Source organism: Podarcis muralis, chromosome 8 (assembly GCF_964188315.1).
Source record: "Podarcis muralis chromosome 8, rPodMur119.hap1.1, whole genome shotgun sequence".
NCBI classification, from domain to species: Eukaryota; Metazoa; Chordata; class Lepidosauria; order Squamata; family Lacertidae; genus Podarcis; species Podarcis muralis.
The window spans coordinates 15,728,078-15,750,131 of NC_135662.1; the positions used below are offsets into that span (position 1 = coordinate 15,728,078).

A 22,054-nucleotide genomic window follows, 5' to 3' on the forward strand; every position below is an offset into this window, starting at 1 on the left:
AACATACCTCTTCCTTCAGAAAATGAAAGACAACAAATGGATTTCTCTCCATCTATTATCTGTACAGGCTACTGGCAAAGCAAGTATTTTCTAAAAGGATATGCACTGAGGTTGGAGAAAGTGGACGGTAAAAAACTCTCTGTCATGATACTAGAATTGGGGTCCATCCAACAAAACTGAATGCTGAAACTTAATTCAGGGCAGACAAAACGAAGTACTTCTTCATATAATACTTAAACTATGGAATTCAGTGCCGCAAGTGGTAGCGATGGCGGGTCAGCATCCGAGATGGCTTTAAGATGAATTTGACAAATTCATGGAGGGTAATGGCTTCTAACCATGGTGGCCAAGAATCAGTTCCAGTATGCCTCTTCTTTGAACACCCAGTTGCTGGGGAGTTCAAGTGGGAAGCATAGCTGTCAACTTTTCCCTTTTCTTGCGAGGAATCCTATTCGAAATAAGGGAATTTCCCTTAAGAAAAGTTGACAGCTATGGTGGGAAGAGTGTTGCTGCATTCCTGTCCTGCTTGCAAACTTTCTGTAGACATCTGATTGGCCACTGAGAGATTAGGATACTGGACTAGATGGGGCTTTGGTCTGATCCAGGAGGGCTCTCCTAAGGAGATTTACATTGCTAAGAGAGAAAGGATCGGTATTTAATTGCTAAAAGAGAAGTGCAATTTTTATAAATATATGGAAAGGCCCCAAACCACACATTAACGGGAGTCAGGATATGTGCTTTCCCCCTAATTCATAGAAACACACTGTTAAGTTGTGGGCGAACATATCAGACGACACAGCGATTCTTCCAAAGCAGCTCTTTATTTGTAAGCTGGAACAGAACTGAACTGAAGAACTCAGTCAGCCTTCTTATATAGAGCTCCAGAACAATGTAACTGTAGCAACTTTCTAAAACTATCCAATCACTGAATGTCACTTTCGATCCTTCATTTGCATAACTATCTACAGTATCCCCCTGCTGGCCCAGTACATAACACACACAATCATTTCCCCTCGCACCAGATATTAGAAAGTTGTATTATAATGACTTCTGCACCTGCAGAATCCACCCACCCCCACCGTTACACACTAGTTTTTAAAAATAAGGAAGGAAATGGGGGGGGGGGTCGTCATTCTGCTTAAGATGTGATCCTTCTTCCTTGGAAGTAAATCCTACTGAGATCAACAGAATTTACTTTTCAGGAAACGTGTTCAGGATTGGGTTTAAGGAAGCAATCTTCCAAAATTAAATGTACTGCTGTGGTATTGGCACTTTTCCATTCATTCTTTGGGGGAATTAATTAATTTGGGACCGCATGAAAGACGAATAGAGTTTCCATAATGAGTTTAATGCCCAAGAGATGCTAAGACCTGCATTCTGATTACTCGCTCCCCCCGCTTTCCTGCCTTATCTTATGACCTGGACTTTATGCAGCCTGAAGGGAGCTCAGCATGATTAACAGGTTTGGTCTGATATAAGCAGCTGCCCATGCTAAACACTCATGGCATACAAGGAATGCAGTCACTATCTTTCCTTTCTTACTCCTCCTCCTCCTCCTCCTCCCTTTGCCTTTTTAAATTCGTTGGCTGACCCGCTGTCAAATAACCCATGCAGCAATAATTCACTGAACTGAACTGAAAATTGCACAAAATTACAGTAGATTACAGATACTGCAGGACGCGGCAAGACATTTCTCTACCCTGAAAAGTTTTGCCTATGGTGATTCATGCCGTTGAAGAATGCACATATGAAACTGGATGCACAAGAGTGTTCATTTTCTCTGTAAACCTTATAAAAAGACATAAGCGGCAGGACAGTACAGTGGTACCTCGGGTTACATACGCTTCAGGTTACATACACTTCAGCTTACAGATTCCGCAAACCCAGAAATAGTACCTCAGGTTAAGAACTTTGCTTGAGGATGAGGACAGAAATCGTGCTCCGGCGGCGTGTCGGCAGCAGGAGGCCCCATTAGCTAAAGTGGTGCTTCAGGTTAAGAACAGTTTCAGGTTAAGAACGAACCTCAGGGACGAATTAAGTACTTAACCCGAGGTACCACTGTATTCTCAAAGGTGCAGGTTTATCTTCTTCTGTTTTCCAGTTTCAATGCAGCCTCAGGGCCGGCCCACCCATGAGGCCAAGGGAGGTGACCGCCTCAGGTGGCAGGCTCCCCAGGGCCAGCATATCCTGACGTCAATCTTCCCTCACCCCCTGTTCCTGATGTACAGTGGTACCTCAGGTTAAGTACTTAATTCGTTCCAGAGGTCCGTTCTTAACCTGAAAGTGTTCTTAACCTGAAGCACCACTTTAGCTAATGGGGCCTCCTGCTACTGCCGCACCGCTGGAGCACAATTTCTGAAGCAAAGTTCTTAACCCGAGGTAATATTTCTGGGTTAGTGAAGTCTGTAACCTGAAGCGCATGTAACCTGAAGCGTATGTAACCCGAGGTACCACTGTATATCTTCACTCACCCTGTCTTCCCTGATGGGAAGGGGACGGCACCTCAGGGGCCAAAATGTCTCTGTGCAGCCTCTTCCACTGCATCTGAGCACCTGGCCCAGCCCTGTCCACTGCATCTGAGGTTAGGGAGTACAGGGCAGTGGCACATGCAACTCTCCCTGGCACCTGCTGCAGGCCCCTCACATTGCCCATGGTAGAGCTCTAGCGCCCCCCCCCCCAAAATAGTGGTTTCTCCCGCCTGTCCCCGTCAGCAAAAAGATCTCCCACTCCCCAGTTCACTTCCACGACATTTGTGCAAAGGGAAACGTCCAGGTCTCCTACCGTAACTGCTCCCCGGTTAGCAGGACCTCGGCCATGTGCTCCAGCTCAGTCGCTCTCTGCTGCATGGTGCCCAGGCTGCTTTCCTCCATCTCGCCACTAACCTGGCCAGGTGCACACAAGAGCCAGAAGGTTAACAGGGAGCAGATTGGGATTCTTTCCTCAGCCTCTCCAGTGCTCAAATCTGCGGCTTTGCAATCTAACCTCCCAAACACCAGTTTGCTCAGTGGGTTAGGGCGTGGTGCTGATAACGTCAAGGCCGTGGGTTTGATCCCCACATGGGCCACCTTGATATACCTGCATTGCAGGGGGTTGAGCTAAATGTTCTGGGGTCCCTTTCAACTCTGAGAAACCTCAACATCACCCTGAGGCCCCCCTCCAGCAGCCCAATTCTGTGCCTAATCCCTCCCCTCCGTCCCTCACGATGACATCTTCCACTCTAAGCTTTGCGCTCTCCAGAGACCATTTCTGCCCGGCTTCAATTAAAACTTCTGTCGCCCTTTGGCTCGCTGCATCTCTGTTTCACCTCCCGCCCTTGAGCTCTTTCGCAACTGGCAACGCGCAAACGCGTTTTATTCCTCGCTTTCACAAGTTTCCCTTTTCTCCTCGCGCGCTCCTCTCTTCTTTGCAGGAACCGAGGAGCTGGCTCGCTCCGATCCGTCCTGCAAGCCTTGCATTCAAGCGCTCTGGGGCAGATTCCTCCCACCCCGCTTCTCCCCCCTTCATTTCACGTTGCAATAATTTTGCATGCGGCAGTTTGGGAATGTTAGCTGCGGACGGGTCGAAGGGAACGCAGCCCTTCTCCCCTCCCCTCCAATCCTGCCGCAGGGAGAAATATAAAAGCAGATTCTCTGTCTCCGGAGAATTGCATTCTTGCATCATCAGTCACGGGAGGAAAAGCCACCGCAGGCTCTCCAAGCTCAAACAGAAACTACCACCACCTACCCCGGGCTTTCCACTCACCTGGGCTGGGGGAAAGTCGTGCGTTCCTTCCGCAGGCGATCAAAAAAGATCCCCCCGCTGGCTTTCTTGTTGTGGTGTGTGACAGGCAGCTGGCGAGGCAGACACGTGGTTGCAGCAGAGGCGATCCAGCCGAGGCACCAGCGACCCCCTCCGTCCGGCACTGGCTGGGACCAAGGGCTGCTTGCGCAAAGCGTGCGCTCAATGTCAGCTGCGGCGCAGGATGATCCAGTTCAGGGCAAGGGCGGCGGCGGCGGCGGAGGGGGGCTGGGAAGGCTTGAAAGGGGAGGTGGAGAGAGAGAGAGAGAGGGCTCCCCTCTTCATTTACCACCAGCGACCTTTCACAAGATTGCAGAGCGAGCTAGCGAAATGGAGAGGCGGCGCTTCTTTTTGCGCGCCTGCCTGCTTGCTGAACAGGGAAGCAACTCCAGCTGCTTGGCTCCCCCCTTCCCCCCCTCGACTTAACTGAGTTCTTCCTGTTCTTCTTCCTTCCACAACAGCTGGGGAGGAGGAGAGAAAAATGGGTCAAAGGGGGATCGCGGTCGATTAAGAAGCTGCGCTGCGTTTCTTCTTCCTAAGAATAAGTAACAGAAAGGCAATCGGGGCTCCGCCAGCCAGCCAGCCAAGTGCGGTGGTGCAGAATGGGAGATCATGAGCTGGCAAGGTCCAGGCCATAGCTGTCAACCTTCCCTTTTTCCGGGAAATTCCCTTATTCCAGCGCCGTTTCCCGCTGCTATCCCGGATTGTTAGATATCCCGTAGACTGTCCCCGGGACAGGTGAGGCTGCTGATCCCTTATTTTCGAGGCTGCTGATCCCTTATTTTCAAATCTGAAAGTTGACGGCGATGGTCCAGGTTCAGCTCTCCCTGGGTGACCGTGGGCCATACGCTTATCTGCCTCTACCTCGCAGGGCTGTTGTGGAGCAAAAGGGGGAGGACATTTCTCTGATGAAAATAGGGACGTGCTATTCCACAATAATTTTATTATTTGTACCCTGCCCATCTGACTGGGTTGCCCCAGCCACTCTAAGCAGCTTCTAACATATATAAAAACATTAAAAAAGGCCCCCTATACAGGGCTGCCTTCAGATGTCTTCTAAAGGTTGTATAGTTATCTTTGGCTAGGGGTCACATACCCTCCAACATTTCTCCGATGAAAATAGGGACATCCGATGGAAACGCGGGACATTCCAGGATCAAATCAGAGGGCAGTCAAAATCTTGGGGGGCCCTCACAAATGATCTCCTAATACATTTTTGTAACTTTCTTTCAAGGTCAAATCAATATTACTTTGATCAGTTGTTGTGGAGCCCCATAGGCCAATGTCTACTTTGCAAGCAAGAGCCTTCATGCTGTGCCTCCTCCATAAGCTCAGGTTGTTTATATGTAAACCATTTATCATGAAATATATATGCCCCATTCCAAGGAAACAGAGGGATGGGTAAACATCTGGAATCTCGCACTGCTTGGAGATTGGGGTGTGTACATCAGTAATATATACTCAGGCACGTCCAACCTGTAGATCATGATCTACCGGTAGATCCCTGGCTGTTCCTGGCAGATCACGGGATCTTCCCCGCAAAAAGGGTCAACAACTCTGCTCAATCCTCCCCCAAAAAAGCTCAGCAACCCTTGGCAGAGTCAGTGTGGTGTAGTGGTTAAGAGCAGTGGACTCGTAATTAGGTGAACCGGGTTCGCATCTCCGCTCCTCCACATGCAGCTGCTGGGTGCTCTGAAGGAAGTCTCTCAGCCTCACTCACCTCACAGTGTGTTTGTTGTGGGAGAGGAAGGGAAAGGAGATTGTTAACCACTTTGAGACTCCTTAGGGTAGTGATAAAGTGGGATATCAAATCCAAACTCTTCTTGGCAACCCTCCCCTTCCACCCACCCACCCCACGCATGCTCCTCCTCCCTCCAATGACAATGGGTAAATCACTACCAGTTGGTTTTTTTTTATACTGGGAGTAGATCACAGTCCCTTGGACATGCCTGATATACAGTATATAAACTTTTGAACCAACCTCTGCTCTGAAGGTTCCTGCCCTCTAATTCCAGATGTTTGTCAGAGGTGTCCTGTGATTACATGGTCTGCTCCACTGCATAAAAGGTAAAGGGACCTCTGACCATTAGGTCCAGTCGCGACCGACTCTGGGGTTGCGGCGCTCATCTCGCTTTATTGGCCGAGGGAACCGGCGTACAGCTTCCGGGTTATGTGGCCAGCATGACTAAGCCGCTTCTGGTGAACCAGAGCAGCGCACAGAAACGCCGCTTACCTTCCCACTGGAGCGGTACCTATTTATCTACTTGCACTTTGACGTGCTTTCGAACTGCTAGGTTGGCAGGAGCAGGGACCGAGCAACGGGAGCTCACCCCATCGCGGGGATTCGAACCGCCGACCTTCTGATCGGCAAGTCCTAGGCTCTGTGGTTTAACCCACAGCGCCATAGTCTTGCCTTTATCTCTGCTTCTTTTAATTCTCTCTGCATTACACAGGTCCATTGGCTGAGGTAGACTTCTGAGTGACAGCATGCATTTCCACTCATCCTGGTACGCTTGTGCCACACTGCACACCGTTGTGAGAAAATAACCACGCCGAATAGAACCAAACAACAAAGACCTTGCAGCACCTCAAATACTAGGGGTTGTGTCTCACAGTAGTCCTACTCAGAGTAGACCTAGTGAAATGAATTAGGACTAATTTAGGTGCATTAATTTCGATGTGTCTTATTTGAGGGGGGGGGGATAACTGAATAACACCTTTCTGACAGTAAGAGCCGTTTGCCAGTGGAATGGTCTGCCTCAGGAAGTTATGGACTCTCCTTCCTTGGAGGTTTTTAAGCAGTTGGCTGGCCACCTGTCATGGATGCTTTAGCTGAGACTCCTGCATTGCAGGGGGTTGGAATAGATGACCCTTGCAACTCTACGATTCTATGAACCCTAGCACATTTATTATTATGGCACAAGGTTTCATGGAGTAGACTGCCTTTCATCAGATGCATACAATGTTATCCTGAGTTACAAGTGTACAGCTGGGGGGGGGGGGCAGAATTGTAAAAATTGTGACCAGAGGGAAATGAAATACAGAAAGTACAAGGATAACAAAAGCATTTGGGGAGCTCCTACAGACAACCTGTGTATTTCACATTTATCCTGATTTTCTCGCACAAAGTTCATGTGCCAATAGTTAACCTGGGTTTGAATTTACACATGCTCCTGCCCTAGTGGAAAAGAGACGATTGTAACAAAATGGTTTCTTGATTCACAACGATCAGTCCAGAAACCTTCTGGGAGGGCTACATTTGGCCCAAAACAATCCAAGTTTGTTATGGTTTTGCCATCAGCAGTGCTGTCTGATGATGGTCTCCTTGGCATCTTACCAGACATGTTTTTCTTATCAAGTAGCATCAACTCAGGTGCCAAAGTCACACACTGGCTGTCAATTCTCTTCAGTACAAGGTTCGAACTCCCAAGCACCTTGCACACAGCTGGACTTTTAAATTGCTGTCATCCATTTTAGACCCACCATGGCTGTTCTGACGTTTAATTAATTCAGTGGTGCCTTAGAGCTAGCATGGCTGGAGTAAAGCTATTAAGGTAGACTATTCCCAGATGTTCTTGGGTCTCTAAAAAGTAATTTTTATTGATTTTAAGGAATGCAAAGATTCAGAATAACCATACAATGTGGAAGGCACTTAGTTCAAGAAATAAATACAGAAATATGCAATAAACAAAGAAAAATTCAGGGTGCAGGGGTAGGAAGGGTACCGATTAGGAGTTTATTTATACATTTCTTAACTATAAACAGAAAACAGAAAGTATTGTCTTGGACTTATGCATTGATGTATATAGCGAGCATATTGGGGTGGGTGGGAGATTGTCCTCTTAGAGCAACCATGGATCTGAATGCTGGTCACAGGTTCAAATTGTGCAAGTCATCCTTTACATAATTAATAACATCAAACCATATTACAAATAATTTGTTTTGGCCTCTTGCTACTCTTAAAGTGCAAGTGAGTTTTTTTCTATCTATCTATCTATCTATCTATCTATCTATCTATCTATCTATCTATCTTTATTACGGTCCAGAGAACCAACAAATCATTACAAAGCAATACCCAATTCATACAGCCTACCTCCAGGTTAAACAAGCATTTTGTTCAGAATATAGGGATTATTTGTTCTTGCAACCGTCGATAAAAACTTTGCCACTGCTAATGTTCTAGAATTTGTCCGGTCTTCCAATAGGAACCTGACATAGTGAGCCTCTGATTTTCCTGGGAAAGGTACCAGCAAGGGTAGTATCAGTTCAGCCCTGGCTTGCTCATATTTTGCACAATGCAACAAAATATGTTTTATGGAATCGATGTCTTGAGCACACGAGCAAAGTCTGTCCTGGTAGGGAACTCCTCTCAACCTGCCATCCAACACAGCAGAAGGAAAGACGTTTAGTCTGGAGTTTTTCCCAATAAGGCTATCTCCCACAGTTTGTTGTACGTACCAGGTTAAGAGGGTAGCCCCATTTAAATTTTTCCAGTGTGTCTGGTAATAATTCCCCTGGCAGCTAATGATGAATGGGACACCATCTCTCTGCAGCGTGTGGGTACATTTCCAGCTTCAGACAAACTGAGGTGGGGAAGTGACCACACGGTTAACAATTTAACTATTTCTTGACAAATTGAGATCCAGAAGAGTTGTATTTTGGAACTCCACCAACCGGCTTCAAACTTCCTGTACTAATGAGAAATAATTTGATTTCCCCCCTGAGTATTGTCATATGTCCTTTTCTTTTTGTTGCTGCTCAAAATGTTCACAGTTTACTCCCTTCCTTCCTTCCGTGGCTTCACTATTCTGCAGCCAGAACCCATTGCTTATTTCTGCCTTATTTCCTGGCCCAATGTAACATCCCTGAGTAACTCTGTCGTCAGTCAAAGTAGAGTGACTATCCCAGGGAGCAGATGAAGGGTAATGTGGAGGCAAGTGGTCTCTTCCCTGCCCTGGCCTGTGGACTACCTTACATTACCTAAGCAAGCTGACTACCTCCAAGTGCTGTGGAAGATGGTGGTCCATCAATAGCATGGAAGCAAGATTCAACTACCACTCAATCAGTTTTTGGATTGGGGTGGGAGAAATCACCCTTCTCAACAGGCAGCAAAATGTATTAAGCTGGTGCCAACACTTCAAAAACTTACCATGCAAGTAATTGCACGACAGCTCAGCAAAAGAAATAAGACTCTCTGCCATGTGTTTATTTGCTTTGCTTCCATTTATCTAATGAAATCATGTCAGTTCTCCAGTTTTGCTTTTACTTGAAGTCCATCAAATGTAATGTTGAGTTTTCATTTCGATCAGGTGCAACTAGAACTTGATTTTCCCCCAGTTTCAATTATGTTTAGCTTTTATTTTATTATGCCTATTAAAAAACAACAAACCTTGTGTGTGTGAGATTATCTCCTAGGAAAAGCAATTTGGGGGCGAGGGAGATAATCACAACTTTGCAACTACCCAATTTGGTTGTTACAGTGTCACTTCATTGGCCTGATTCACACTTAATGTCCAGCCATGGTTTCACCACACGTTGTCCCTCAGATGATCAAATAAACCACAGCTTTATCTCCATTTTTTTGTTTTCCCTCCAGCTGCTCTTGCCTTGTTCCTTTGTAGCTTAGTAAGGATCTGAGGAATGGCTAAACAACTCAGGAAAAGATGCTCAGATGGGACATAACTCCAAGCCACAATAGTTAAAACAAACCAAGGATTATAAACCAACAACAAATAATGGCTTCAGAGAAGTAATTTAACAAACCATGGCTTAGCATTATGTGCAAACTAGGCCATTTTATGACGTACGTTTAGGAAAACAGAACTAGAATTTTCACCCAGCCAGTCCCCGACAACAGGAGAGATTGGCAGTCTAGAACTAGGCCTGCATGAGACGAAAGTGTGACTTACTCTGTGCAAAATACAAATCTATGGCTTTGGTGGTCCCACTAGAAATCTAATGAGGGTTGCAGGATCTGTTGGGAGTGCTAATGCTGTGAGCCTTCCATCATACCCTCAGTCTGCAATTATGTGCAAATAAGCCTTATATTTAGTTACCTTCTAATGTGAGCTTAAGTTGGGGGGATAGCGGCAGCATTCTCACTTCAGTTGCTATCTACAAATACATACTTGTATATTGGATGGGTGGGGCTGGTTGTCTCTGCTGCATTTCGGATCTGCTCCGTAGATATTATGGTCCCCATACGTTAGTTGTTGTAGTTTATATTGCTATTGAAGAGGATAGCTTGTGGTTTATATTGCTATTTAAGAGGATATCTTATCTAACCGTTCTGTGCTGCTCTAGAAATTTAGAGTTTTAATTCTATACACATCAATACTTACTAATACCAAGGACCACCACACTGGTTGTGTCCACTCTGCTCTATTTCCAAAACATGTTGAACGTCACACACAATTCACAAACTCGTCACACCTAAACAAGGGACATCCTGTGGTTAAAAGAACAAACGCAACTAGCTTTTTAGGTCAAGCTACACTAGGCAATTGACAAACCCACAATATGTTTGTGGGCAATTTTCAGCACCTCCTTTCTCTAGAACTCAATCGGCCCCATTATAATTGCCTCAATTTATGACGGTTATCTGTGCTAGTCATCTTCCATTTTTGCCACAAACAGCCTTGACTGATATGATCAGAGGCTCGTGAGAAACCAAAAGAGGCAAAAATCCTGTTTTTTATAGCACCACCAAGCCTTGTAAAAGTCTGAAAATTATTATTAAAGTTGGTTCTTTCATTTTGGTGGCTGCTAACCGAATCCAAACCAAATATCTATGTGTACATTTTACAGCAGTCCACAAACATGCTACATGTTAAGTCATACTTACCCTTCAAAGTATTCTACACCATCTGCATCACAGGATGCCAAAAGTACATGCAAGAAGATGTGTACCAAATGTGATCCTGCAAACTCAAGCAATAGTAGCACTTGAAACATGCACAGACAGCACATGTATTTGCCATCACTTATCCTTCCCACACCCTTCTGCAATAGGTAAGTCAGTGCTCACAGTTACAGTTCTGCAAAAAGATGAATTAAGACAGTGACACAATCACATGCTGAAGACCACAAGCCAGTGTGTGATCCCATTCCCAAATAATGTGCTCCATTTGCAAGAATGAATCCAGCTGCTGTTTTTATGAGGTACATGCCACAAACTTTCTCTAGCAGTGAAAGCAAGCAGGAAATGAATAGTCAGTATCTGCTGAGCTTTCTGGAGTATATTTCTAGTTGTGTATCACGTTTGTCAATGCAACAGGTTTCACTTTGTATGTGCTGTGACAGTCTGCCCCCATGTGGCTTTATTTGGGCATAGAATGAGACTGAGGAGTGCCTTTCAATAGGGGTGGGGAATGTGTGGTCTTACAGATGTTCTCAGACCACTCTATTCCTTCCCATTAGCAATCCTGGCTGGGAGAAGTAAGAACTGAGGGTTCAAAAGCAACTGGAGGGCCAAAGATTACCTATCCCTGCACTATAACGGTCTCCCCTTGAGAAACAGAAGATCTTTAGTGAAGGACAAAGGGTTGCCAAGTTGGTCACAAACGGTTAGGCAGTTGCTATTTTCCTCAACAGTGTGGCTAGGAAGGGCACAGCAATCTGCAAGTGGGCAGCAACAAAGGAACAGCAAGACACTTCTACCCATCCCAAGGCTTCCCTTGTTGCTTGCACATCTGTGTGACCCCACAAGGCTAAGCTGTGAGCACTGGAGGCCATGGGTGCTTTGGAAGCCACTATATTTGTGGGGCTGAGGCCCCACAAAGTCAATGGGCATAGTTGAAGCCCTTTGTTGTGGGCACCCACAATCTTCGGCGCAAGAGCTGTGAGCACCTGTCAAGAGAGGAGCCAGGTGTTGTGCCAGAAACAAGGCTGTGAAGACCAAAGGTGCTCTAAAGTTCCAGCTGAAACACAAAACCATGGACCGTCCTTCCATTTAGGAGGATCCAGCGGCTAGCTTGAGTTTGATGAGGCTGGTCCAGAGCCTGGCAATACTGTTCCGCACTGCCCAGGAAGACAATCCAATCTGCACCTCTGTGGTTCACCACAGGGGGAAGCCGCAAGAAGAGCAAAACATGGTTCTTTATACAGCCTTTAATCTGCTTCCAAACTCAAAAGGAGAGGCAGTCTGGTGTGGACCCATTTAGAGGTAATATATACTGCAATGCAATGCGCTCTACATGGGTCTTCCCTGAAAAATGGTCTGGAAGCTGCAGCCAGACAGGATCATGCCATTCCAATCCTAAAGATACTGCATTGGCAGCTGCTAAGTCACCAAGCCCGGTTCATGGTCAGCCGGCAATCTGGTTTATATGTAAACTCCACTGAATTCACTGGATTAACATTTGCATAAATATGCATAGGTCTAGATGGAAAAACCTTAACTTTTGCTTTTTAAAAAAACCAAAAACCCTTCCATGCTCTTTTTTTTTGCTTGTGTGGTGCAAATAGTTAAAGATACTGTAAACTGCGAAGAGCATTGCGTTTTTAATACTGTAGAAATAGGAAAGTTAATTGCAAATAATCTAACACAGAATCATAGAATTGTACAGCTGGAGGATACCATAGGGCTTATGTAGTCCTGCAATGCAGGAATCTCAACTAAACACTAGTGAAATAATTCTGGATTAGGAGTAATTTTTTTAAACAGAGAACACAGAAGCTTTACCTTCTTAAAAATTTACAAGGGTTAAAAAAAAATAATCTTCCCTCCCTCCCACCTATTTCACCGAACATGCACAAGAACCACAAAATCAACCCTTAAGTAAAAGCCGCGCGCTCAGTACACCCGCAAGAGCGCCAGCGATTTTTCACCCTCGCGCCCAATCACAGCCTTGCCGCTTTAAGCCCCCGCCCATCTACCAATCAGGCACGTCGAGCGCCAGGCCCCGCCCACTCCGAGCGGTTTTTGGCGCGCTTTTGGAGCAGGCCTCTTTTCCCCCGAGCGCCGTTGCTAGGAGACGTCGGAGGAGGCCGTTATTTCCGTTACGGGCCACACACCCCCGCCCCAAAACTGAGGATGAGGAGCCGCGAGGAAGTAGACGCCACCTTGCACGTCGCCAAGTTGGACCCGGCGGAGCTGCTCCCCGCGGCGCAGTGCCTCAGCTTCAGCGCCCAGGCGGCGGACGCCGGGGAGTGCCGCCTCTTGCAGTTGGAGCCGGAGCTTTGCGCCGAGTTGGAAGCGGGGCGGAGGTACGCATGCGCACGCTGCGGGGGGGGGGAGAGGGGTAAAGCGGTACTTTCTAGCACTCGGCTCTGTGGTTGGGCTTGGCTCTAGTCTACAGCGGCCCCAGGCGGCTTGGAGGGTTAATAGCATTTCCTAGGGAGCTCCCACGTGGAGAGCTCACCACGGTTTTTATATACAAGTCCAGAGACACCCCTTCCTTACCAGGAGACCCCCCCCCCCATCAGGATGACTGGCTTTTTCAGATTTTGGAGCAATAAACATTTACCACTTGAAAAGACTCCTTTGAAAGTGTGCCCCGCCTTAAGTGACAGCCAGTTTTTTCTAAAAAATTTTTTTTAAGTGTTATTAAACTTATTTTATTATTATCATTATGCATTAATTTTACCCAGCCTTTCCCCCCGGTGGGATTCAAAGCTGGACTACAGATGAAAAAAGAGAACCTTACCCGCCTTTATGTCAAAGCAGGATGATCAACATTTAGAAATTGTGGGTTGGAATGCATTCCTGTTTTATCAGATTGCTCTTCAATAAGTCCTGATGGTTAGTGACTTCCGTTGGATGCATCCTGTATGCAGGATTGTAAGCATTTTTACTTCTGATTACACCTTAGTAGATCGCAGAGTGGTGCAGTCTTAGACTTGTATGACATATTTGTACAGTCTATGCACAACAAAGTGTACTGAAATAGCAAAGACTTGTGGCCTGCCTTATTGTCTGCACTTCTGGGTTGTTAAAAATAACAACACAGTGAAGCATGTGTTGAACTAGGGCCCAAATGTTGTGAATCAAATGGGGAGAATGAAGTTAGAGTTTGGCTGGTTTTTTGCTTGTTTGTTTTTAACATTGAGCAAGTCAAATTTGCTGTTTTTATACATAATATCCTGATATATAGTAACATTAGTAACAATTGAAACCTAGCATCCTTTCATTATTTTAAAATTTGCTTGCTATTCAGAAGTAAATGCTGCTTTAAAAACCCAAACAAACCATTGCTGCAGTGACTCTGTATTTAATTGTTTTGTTTTGTTTTGTTTTGTTTTGCAGCCTGGTGATCCGTGGAGACCGCGATGAACATGCTGTGTTATGCAGTAAAGATAAAACCTATGACATGAAAATAGCAGATACCTCTAATACATTGCTTTTCATACCTGGCTGTGAAACTCCAGAGCAGCTTGGTATAAACAAGACAGCTTCTAATATACTTTACACTCAGGTATTTTGTGTGTGAGTGAGAGAGAGAGACTTTTCTGAAGCCAACCGCAAATGGCTACCTATCTTTGAAAATGTAGGTTCTAACCCACTTCCATTTATATACTCTTTAAAAAAAAATCTATCACATTTATATCCCTCCTTCCTTCCTTCCATGGCATTCAAAGTGGTTTATAAGGGGTGGTCCTGTCTTACGCTTAGTGCAATTCTATGATTTGGGTTAGCAGGATAAGGAGGATTGATCCAAGATAACATAAAAAAGTTAATGGCTGAACAGGAATTAGAACACAGGGCTGGTATTGGTGCTTGGATGACCCAGGTGCCATACATAGCATTATTTTCCCCCCATTTCTAGCTGCATGATTTATAAGAGTCTTACTTTTCTTAAAGAAAAAGTGTATGTGACAGAACACTAGCATGAATTCTTTTCCTATTTGAAAGTTGCCATTTTGGTGGCAAGAAGACCATGAAGCAGATACAGGAGTTATTATAGCCCTGCACGTTCATAGGGCAAGTCCTGTTTGTTTTTCATTGGCCACCGCCCAAATGCAAAAAGAACAGGAAGGAGGCACGGAACCATAAATAATGGGAAAAGGAGAAATGTGTTCTGTAAAAGGGTCTTCCCTACAGTACCAGCTAGGCAGCAATGTTTGTGCAAGCAGCTTCAGCTGTTCTACAACATTTTGAAGTTTTAAGATTGCTCCCGCAGATGAAACTTGTGTCCTGCAACACATTGGGCTTATAAATCTTCTTAGTTGTTGCTTTTGGGAACACGGTTCTCCTTTTTGCATTCATTCTTCTTCTCACCACCTCAACGGCTACCTTCCGTTGGAAACGGGAAAGGTGCCCTCCGAAGGAGCATCTAATATGCCAAACAGAAGGGCATCCTGATATTTTCATTACAAGGTCTGATGCTGATCAGGGGATCTCTGCGACTGACAGATTTAAATATTAGTCATGGCAAATTCCAATTAAGGCTATTGCTATAGATTGCAGGCTTCTCCAATAATTACTGGGAACTAAGAAGATGCCGACCTAAGTTAAAGAAACTCAAGAAACTTATGATGGAAAATCCTTATGAAGGACCAGACGGTGAAAACGAGAGAAGTTCGACTAAATCAAAGGTAAAAACGGGAGAGGAGTTGGTGGAAAAGCTTCTTTGGCATCAGCTTTTAAAAAATGCATAGTTTAGATTGCTCTTGTGAAAGAATAGAAATGAAGCTATTACAGTGGTGCCTCGCAAGACGAAATTAATCCGTTCCGCGAGTCTCTTTGTCTTGCAGTTTTTTCGTCTTGCGAAGCACGGCTATTAGCGGCTTAGCGGCTATTAACTGCTTAGCGGCCATTAATGGCTTAGCGGCTTTAAGAAAAAGGAAACAAACTCGCAAGACGTTTCGTCTTGCGAAGCAAGCCCATAGGGAAATTCGTCTTGCGGAACGACTCAAAAAATGGAAAACTCATCTTGCGAGGCATTCGTCTTGCGAGGCATTCGTCTTGCGGGGCACCACTGTAAATGATTGCAAGGTAATGAGTGTAACTGGTGAATATCAAGTGATATTAAACACTGCCTTACCTTACACCAATCCTGTAAGGTAAAAGTGTGTATTATTCTCTCCCTCTTGGTGGAAGTGAGCTGAGTCGGAAGGGAGAGCGAGAGAGACTTGGCTAAGGTCACTTAACAAGCTCACAGCAGAGATGAACTTTGAATCCTCTGCTTCACCTTCTCTGTTACCCAATGCTAGTTCTCAAAGGCCTATGTTTCAAAACATAAAGCTAGCTCCAAGAGTACCAGAAGGTTCATTCCGTTTGGCTTCTCTATAACCAACAGATTAGTGGATATGGTGTTCAAGAAGATGGGAATCTACTCTATTTAACACATAATTCAAAACAATTAAAGATGTCAGAAAAAAAATATTTTAAAAAGTTTGAATTACTTCACAAATCTTAAAAATAAGTTGATGGGTTTTTTTCCGTTTCCTCTTTTTGACATTGTTACTTAAGTATCTGTCATTATGATAAGTGAGGCATGTGCTGAGATAGGACTTGCATGCTGCAAGCACTTGGGATTGGTGCAGTGTATGCTTGTCCAGTTTGAGAGTAATATACATTATCTCTCTTTCCTAGACCCCGTTCTCACTGTGGGATGTAGCATTATCAATGTCAATGGAGATTCAGGGTTGTATCCAAGGAAATGTAGTTGTCCCATTAGTGCAAGTACTTTCACCTTCCCCACATCCCTCTCAATATGTTCTGGGGTTTCCCCAGCCTAACAAAAGAGAAGGGGGTGGTCACAGGAGAGGAGAAGAAGTCCCATTGCATGCTAACAGTATAAATTCATTGGCTATAACCCTTACAGACAGATAGTCATAAAATCTAGTATGAGAATAAATATTGGCTTAATACTTTTGTGTGTCTTTTACAGTACACAACAGAAGAGTTACTAGATCAAGTCCAAGCAAGTGAGGAAGAAATAATGGATCAACTGAAGGTTCTAAAAGCATGCCAAATTGAAGGTATTTGGGGATAATCTGGAGCTCATATTTTTAATGTGGGGGGGGTCTATTTGCATTGTTTTCTCCCTGTCTCTTAGAATTCCTTCTTATCTAAAGGTTTCTGAGCTTTAAAGGTTGATTTACTTGATTCTACTGTATTGTAACATGAAAAGGAGTGGATTAAAATTACTTGCAAGGATTTTGATGGATAATTATGGGCGTATCTTATTTTGACTGACCACGGTGGCTATGGTGACTGTAGGAAGCTCTCTTTTCCAGAAAAGTAGCACAGCATCTTCTTATTCCTACTCTAGCCTACTTTCCTCAGTTTTTATTAAAAGCCAATTTTTGTGCTCTGTTTGTGTGGCACTCCATTTTTCAGGACAGAGGCTGTGCATATAAGATCGGGTTCCATTTTCAGGGGCTCCCATTGAGTTCTATGAGACAAAGTAACAGGCTGTAAACTTGAACACCATTTGGGTGTGCATGTAGAGGAGCGTGTGTGTGTTTGTGTGTGCATAGAAGAGAACCTTTTTTTGGACAACTATGCAAAACATATCTGCAGTGTATGAATTGTCCCCGGTAGCATAACAATGGGTACTTGGCTAGCATATGACAAGTGCCTCTTGTTTTAAAAGATGTGGAAGATCATAGTCTACTTTCATAGAAGAAATTTTACCAGTTCTGCTGGGTTTTGATTATGACCTTGCTTCTCTGCTTGGCAGGTTGTTGGCGGATTCTAGACTTTGATTATGAGATGAAATTGTTGAATCATGTGACACAATTGATATATACCGAGTCCTGGCCATTCAGCAAGGTCCCTTTAAGCATATGTCTTCAAGAACTCGGACCTTTAGAGCCCAAGTAAGTTCTTTTGTTAGCCCTTGCGTAAAAATGTAAGGTCCTGAATTTAGTTCAGAATAGAAGGGCCCACCCTCAACCCCATGTTTCATTCTGAAGGTGCTCTTGTTCTGTTTGTTATAACAGCTCCATCCTCTGGACCACTTCAGATACATAAAATATCAACAGGTGCTCTAGGGGATGTTCAGTGGAACCATAGCTGTCAACTTTCAGATTTGAAAATAAGGGATCAGCAGCCTCAAAAGTAAGGGATCAGCAGCCTCACCTGTCCCGGGGATCGTCAAAAATAAAGGATCAGCAGCCTCACCTGTCCCGGGGACAGTCTACGGAATATCTAACAATCCGGGATAGCAGCGGGAAACGGCACTGGAATAAGGGAATTTCCCGCAAAAAAAGGGAAGGTTGACAGCTATGAGTGGAGCATCAATACATGGGGATGCTTAACCCTATCCCCAATTATGCAGCTATGATCCCCAAACAGACAAAAAGAGTTCCCATTGGCACCATAACGAATGGAATACAGGCACAGCTTCTGGAAAACAGTAGGAGAATGGGGAAAACCCAGTTGCTATTTACAAATTTAAGTACAGGTGTGTTTTTTTCAAACCTGAAGAAGTATGAGGATCAACTGAGATGGCCAAATTCTGTAACATATGGCAATATATATTTTTTTCATATACTAACAGTAGACAAAACATTTGTTCCAGGGAAATGATAGAACACATTCTTGTGAGTTATGGAAAGAGATACATTGATGAAGGTAAGTTAGTTCCATGAGTGCATGTTTTTTTAAAGTAATAATGTTAAAGCTCCTGATTAAGTAGTTGTAGGCAGGGGTTGACAAAAGTGAAGGCAGTGTATCTGGTCAAATGTGAGTAGCATTTGTGCCAAATTAGCGGTAATAGAGACAACCTGTTTGTTTATACCTTTGCTGTGAAACACAATTGCTGTTATGCAAATCTAAAATTCTTTTTTTATTTTATAATAATATTTTATTAGATTTTAACAAGAAAAAAGGTTACAAAACCATAAACAACAAAAAAATAAACACCAAAAAAATTACAAACTTCAAAAATTCAACACAAAAAGAAAAAAAAAGACAAAGGGAAAGAAAAAAGAAAAAGAAGAAGAAAAACAAAAATCCCTCTTTTCAGTTTCTCACCATTCTTTTACCTATTTTCCTGACTTCCTCCCACCTCCCTTTGTATTCCATTTAAAAAATTTGTTCAGCAAATTCATACCTCTTACCTTACCCTTAATTATATATCCCCATATAATAACCTCATAATTTCATTTATAATCAAACCATTCTTACAAATTCTTATTTCACCTTATTACTCAAACCACTTCATTTTACATTTTTACTCTAAAACTGACAGCATACTCACTGGTGAATATACATTGTTAGGGCACACTTACGATATATCCAAATTTGCCCAAACTGCATAATTTTAAAGTGACTGGGTTTTTATTTAAGAATTCAGATAAAGGATGGTATTTAATTATGTTTTACTGAGCGTGGACCCACTGAAATTAATGAACCTAATTTAGTCATGTTCCTTTATCCCAGTGGGTCTGCTGTGAGTAAAATTTAGTTGACTACCATCTATAATTTCTTGTGTTCTTAATGCTCATTCCTAGGCGAGACTTACTTTGAAATGAATGAAGAGAAGATATGCAGAGCAACAGCACAGATGCTCTTACAAAACGCAGTCAAATTCAGTCTCACAGAATTCCAAGAAGTATGGCAGCAGAGCGTCCCTGAAGGAATGACGACTAGACAGGACCAGTTAAAGGTAAAATAAAGCCAGAAATTTACATCCATGGAAATGTCGTGTGTCAGGTGTAGAACTGTGTTCTCAAGGCAGGAGAAAATGGAACTGCTCTGCAGGAGGAGACTCACTGTGTTTGAGTGGATCAGGCCAGAGTTCAAAACCCACCTTTTATGTTTTTTGTGAGGATGAGGAAAGGTGAGGGTTCACCAACCCTGAGCTCTTCAAAGTAAGAGCAGGACAAAATGCAATGATTCTGTTTTCTATATCTTCTTATTTCAAGGGGTTGGTGCTTGTGGACAAATCCTCCAGACCAGAAACCATTTCCTTGCTAAATGTTGAAGACTTACCAGAAGATAACCAGGAAAGATTTAACAGTTTATTCGCTATTAGGGAGAAATGGACAGAAGCTGATATAGCTCCATATATACAGTAAGTAATAAAAATACTGAATGTTACAGAATCATAAACATACCTCATTTTTTGTTTCACGGGGCACAGTTCACCATGAACATCTTCATATCCTTTAATGGAATGACTTCACTTTTTGCAGCATAAACTTAAGTCTCCTTGCTTTCGAAGCTGTTCACAACCCAACTTTCTCATTTCCTTCTGCACCTTTTCCTGTTACTTTGCTCTTTGTTTCCACTGCTGTTCTTCAATCCAGAGTGTGTGGCATTTGATATGATGCACTGTAATACTAGGGATAAATCAATAATTTGATTTGGAGTGTTTTAAAAGTAACTGAAGCAAATGGTCTTTCTGTGTGGTCTTTGAAGTTGCATGAATAGTGCTTGTATTCTCTTTTCCAGGGACTTATGTTCAGAGAAGCAAACGATTGGTACGTTGCTGACAAAATATGCTCGTTCTTCAGTGCAGAATGGACTTAAAGTTTATAATTCTAGAAGACCCGTTTCATAAGAAGTAATACTGATTACTGACTGAAGAGAACATACAGATTGGTGGCTCAAATTTGGAATGGGGTTGTTGGGATTTTTGCAGCAATGGTTAAAATCCTAGGGATTTTTTGTTAATCATGTAACAATGTTGAAATGCATTGGAATTATTTTATAGATAAAACTGAACTGTTTTGAAAAGCTAAAAATGCAGTGTACAAATACTTTCTTTAAACATTCTGCAGCTGTCTCTAGTTATTATTAAAACCTTATTCATAAAGCTGTGTTGGAATCTGAGGTAAAAATCTCTTGGACTGATGTATATTAAAGCATATAGTAGTATCATATTGTAATATGTAGAGGGGCCAGTAATAAAACCTACTGAAAGAAGGAAATTGAGATATGCATACATGTGGGGTGTTTATATATTTCTTGCCCATGGTACTGCAACCCATCTCAGTCACAGAAGACATATTTAAATCAAAATTTAAAACCTGCTTGTGATACAGGGCTGGGGTGGGATGGGAGACAGGTCACCATGCTATCTCTTTGGATAGCCAATGATATATAAACAGGTCTTGCCCTATTTGTAGACTCCTTGCTGTGGATGAAACACGTTGGATGTGATTTACAGCTAAAATGCTCCTGTGTAGCAGCACGTCACTCATGCCCTGTCACATTTTAAACACACTTTGCACTGTGGCAGCATGCTACAGGTAATGTTGACTCGCATGCTAAGTGCATTTGAACATAGAATCATAGAGTTGGAATAGACCACAAGGGCCATCGAGTCCAACTCTCTCTCTCTTGGAGAAGATGTGAAAGGACGCCATGATTGCTTTGCCCTGAATATATTGCTTAATAAATATAACTTGGATATCACACATCACCTCAGCTTCCAGCTTTACTCTGTTTGAGTGTGCACATATTTTCGGGTATGTGTCACTGCTGCGCACTGGGAATGAAGGGTTATGAACGTCCAGGGCTGCGCTCCACAAGGAAGCTGCCTGGAGAGGTTTGTCTCAGTTCAGGGGCTGTGCAGTGCCCCCCCCCCCCGGCACTTGCAACAGAAAAGGCTCAAGAGTAAACCCTACACAAATCAAGTGTGGAGCCCCTTAGATGGTGCAGATGTCAAATGTCTTGCTCTGCTTTCCTTTGGACCACATCAGTGAGGGGGGGGGGGTGTCTTGTCTGGGCAGCCTAGGACCTCCAGACACACTGCCTAGGCTTGCACCCCGGGAAAGGTCACTTTGGTACTGGTAGTGCAGCGGTTTGACTTCATCCCCAGAGGCGCACTCCACTGTCTCGCCAGACAATGCCAACAGCAACAGTCTGATCTAGCAGGACTCTTGGTGTTTGCATGGGTTTATTGTTATGAACTGTCAATGGGAAGATTTCCTCTATGAAAGGGAAAGAGGCACAATCTGCTCAGAAGCACATCTGCAAATCAGATCATAGAATGCTTCACTGGGAGGCGCTAGGCATGCTGTTATATTTTATTTTGTTTCTAAATGCAAACAAAAATATTAATTTTGTTTCTAAAGGGGATGCAGCCTGAGGTGCAAAACGAAGAAGCCTATGCCAGAAAGTTACAAAACCTAGGCATGCTCCTTCTAACTTAAGGGAGAGCCACTAAAAAAAGCTCTGAAAATGAGAATTATTTCCCAACTAGCTCCTCCGCCCTTGCTTAGGGCAGCCTGAGGGAGGAATCACTGCGCCTGCGCGCGAGCGCGAAACTCTTCCGGCAAACCACCTTCAAGCTTCCCAACGGGCGCGAGCTACTTCCCCAAAGCAAATCCAGGTCGCCGTGGTAACGGCTCCACCAATAGGCGGCTTCGTTTCGCT

The 22,054-nt window shown here is 43.9% G+C and overlaps 2 protein-coding genes across 5 annotated transcripts in view; one reads left to right on the forward strand and one right to left on the reverse strand.

Annotated features, from left to right (window-relative positions):
• The window catches only part of DEPTOR (DEP domain containing MTOR interacting protein), a 65,521-nt gene extending 61,348 nt beyond the window's left edge, over positions 1–4,173 (reverse strand). Inside the window, exons 1-2 of one of the 4 annotated variants that reach the window (XR_013393856.1) lie at positions 3,742–4,173; positions 2,782–2,882 (exon numbers count right to left, since the gene is read on the reverse strand). Coding sequence is in view for 3 of the 4 variants with exons in the window: in XM_077932753.1 (XP_077788879.1) it covers positions 2,782–2,870 (89 nt within the window). In the remaining variant the exon portion in view is untranslated. Of the gene's footprint in view, positions 1–2,781; positions 2,904–3,740 lie in introns of all 4 variants that reach the window. The other 3 variants (XM_077932753.1, XM_028736228.2, XM_077932752.1) reach the window with 3 other exon arrangements.
• An 8,509-nt stretch (positions 4,174–12,682) lies between these two features.
• DSCC1 (DNA replication and sister chromatid cohesion 1) lies at positions 12,683–20,489 on the forward strand. The gene is made up of 9 exons (XM_028736232.2): positions 12,683–12,984; positions 14,024–14,192; positions 15,178–15,312; positions 16,611–16,701; positions 17,406–17,544; positions 18,249–18,301; positions 19,183–19,337; positions 19,597–19,745; positions 20,126–20,489. The coding sequence occupies exons 1-9, from the start codon at positions 12,812–12,814 to the stop codon at positions 20,232–20,234; spliced, it is 1,173 nt and encodes a 390-aa protein (XP_028592065.2). The 5' UTR covers positions 12,683–12,811; the 3' UTR covers positions 20,235–20,489.
• Positions 20,490–22,054: the final 1,565 nt, after the last annotated feature.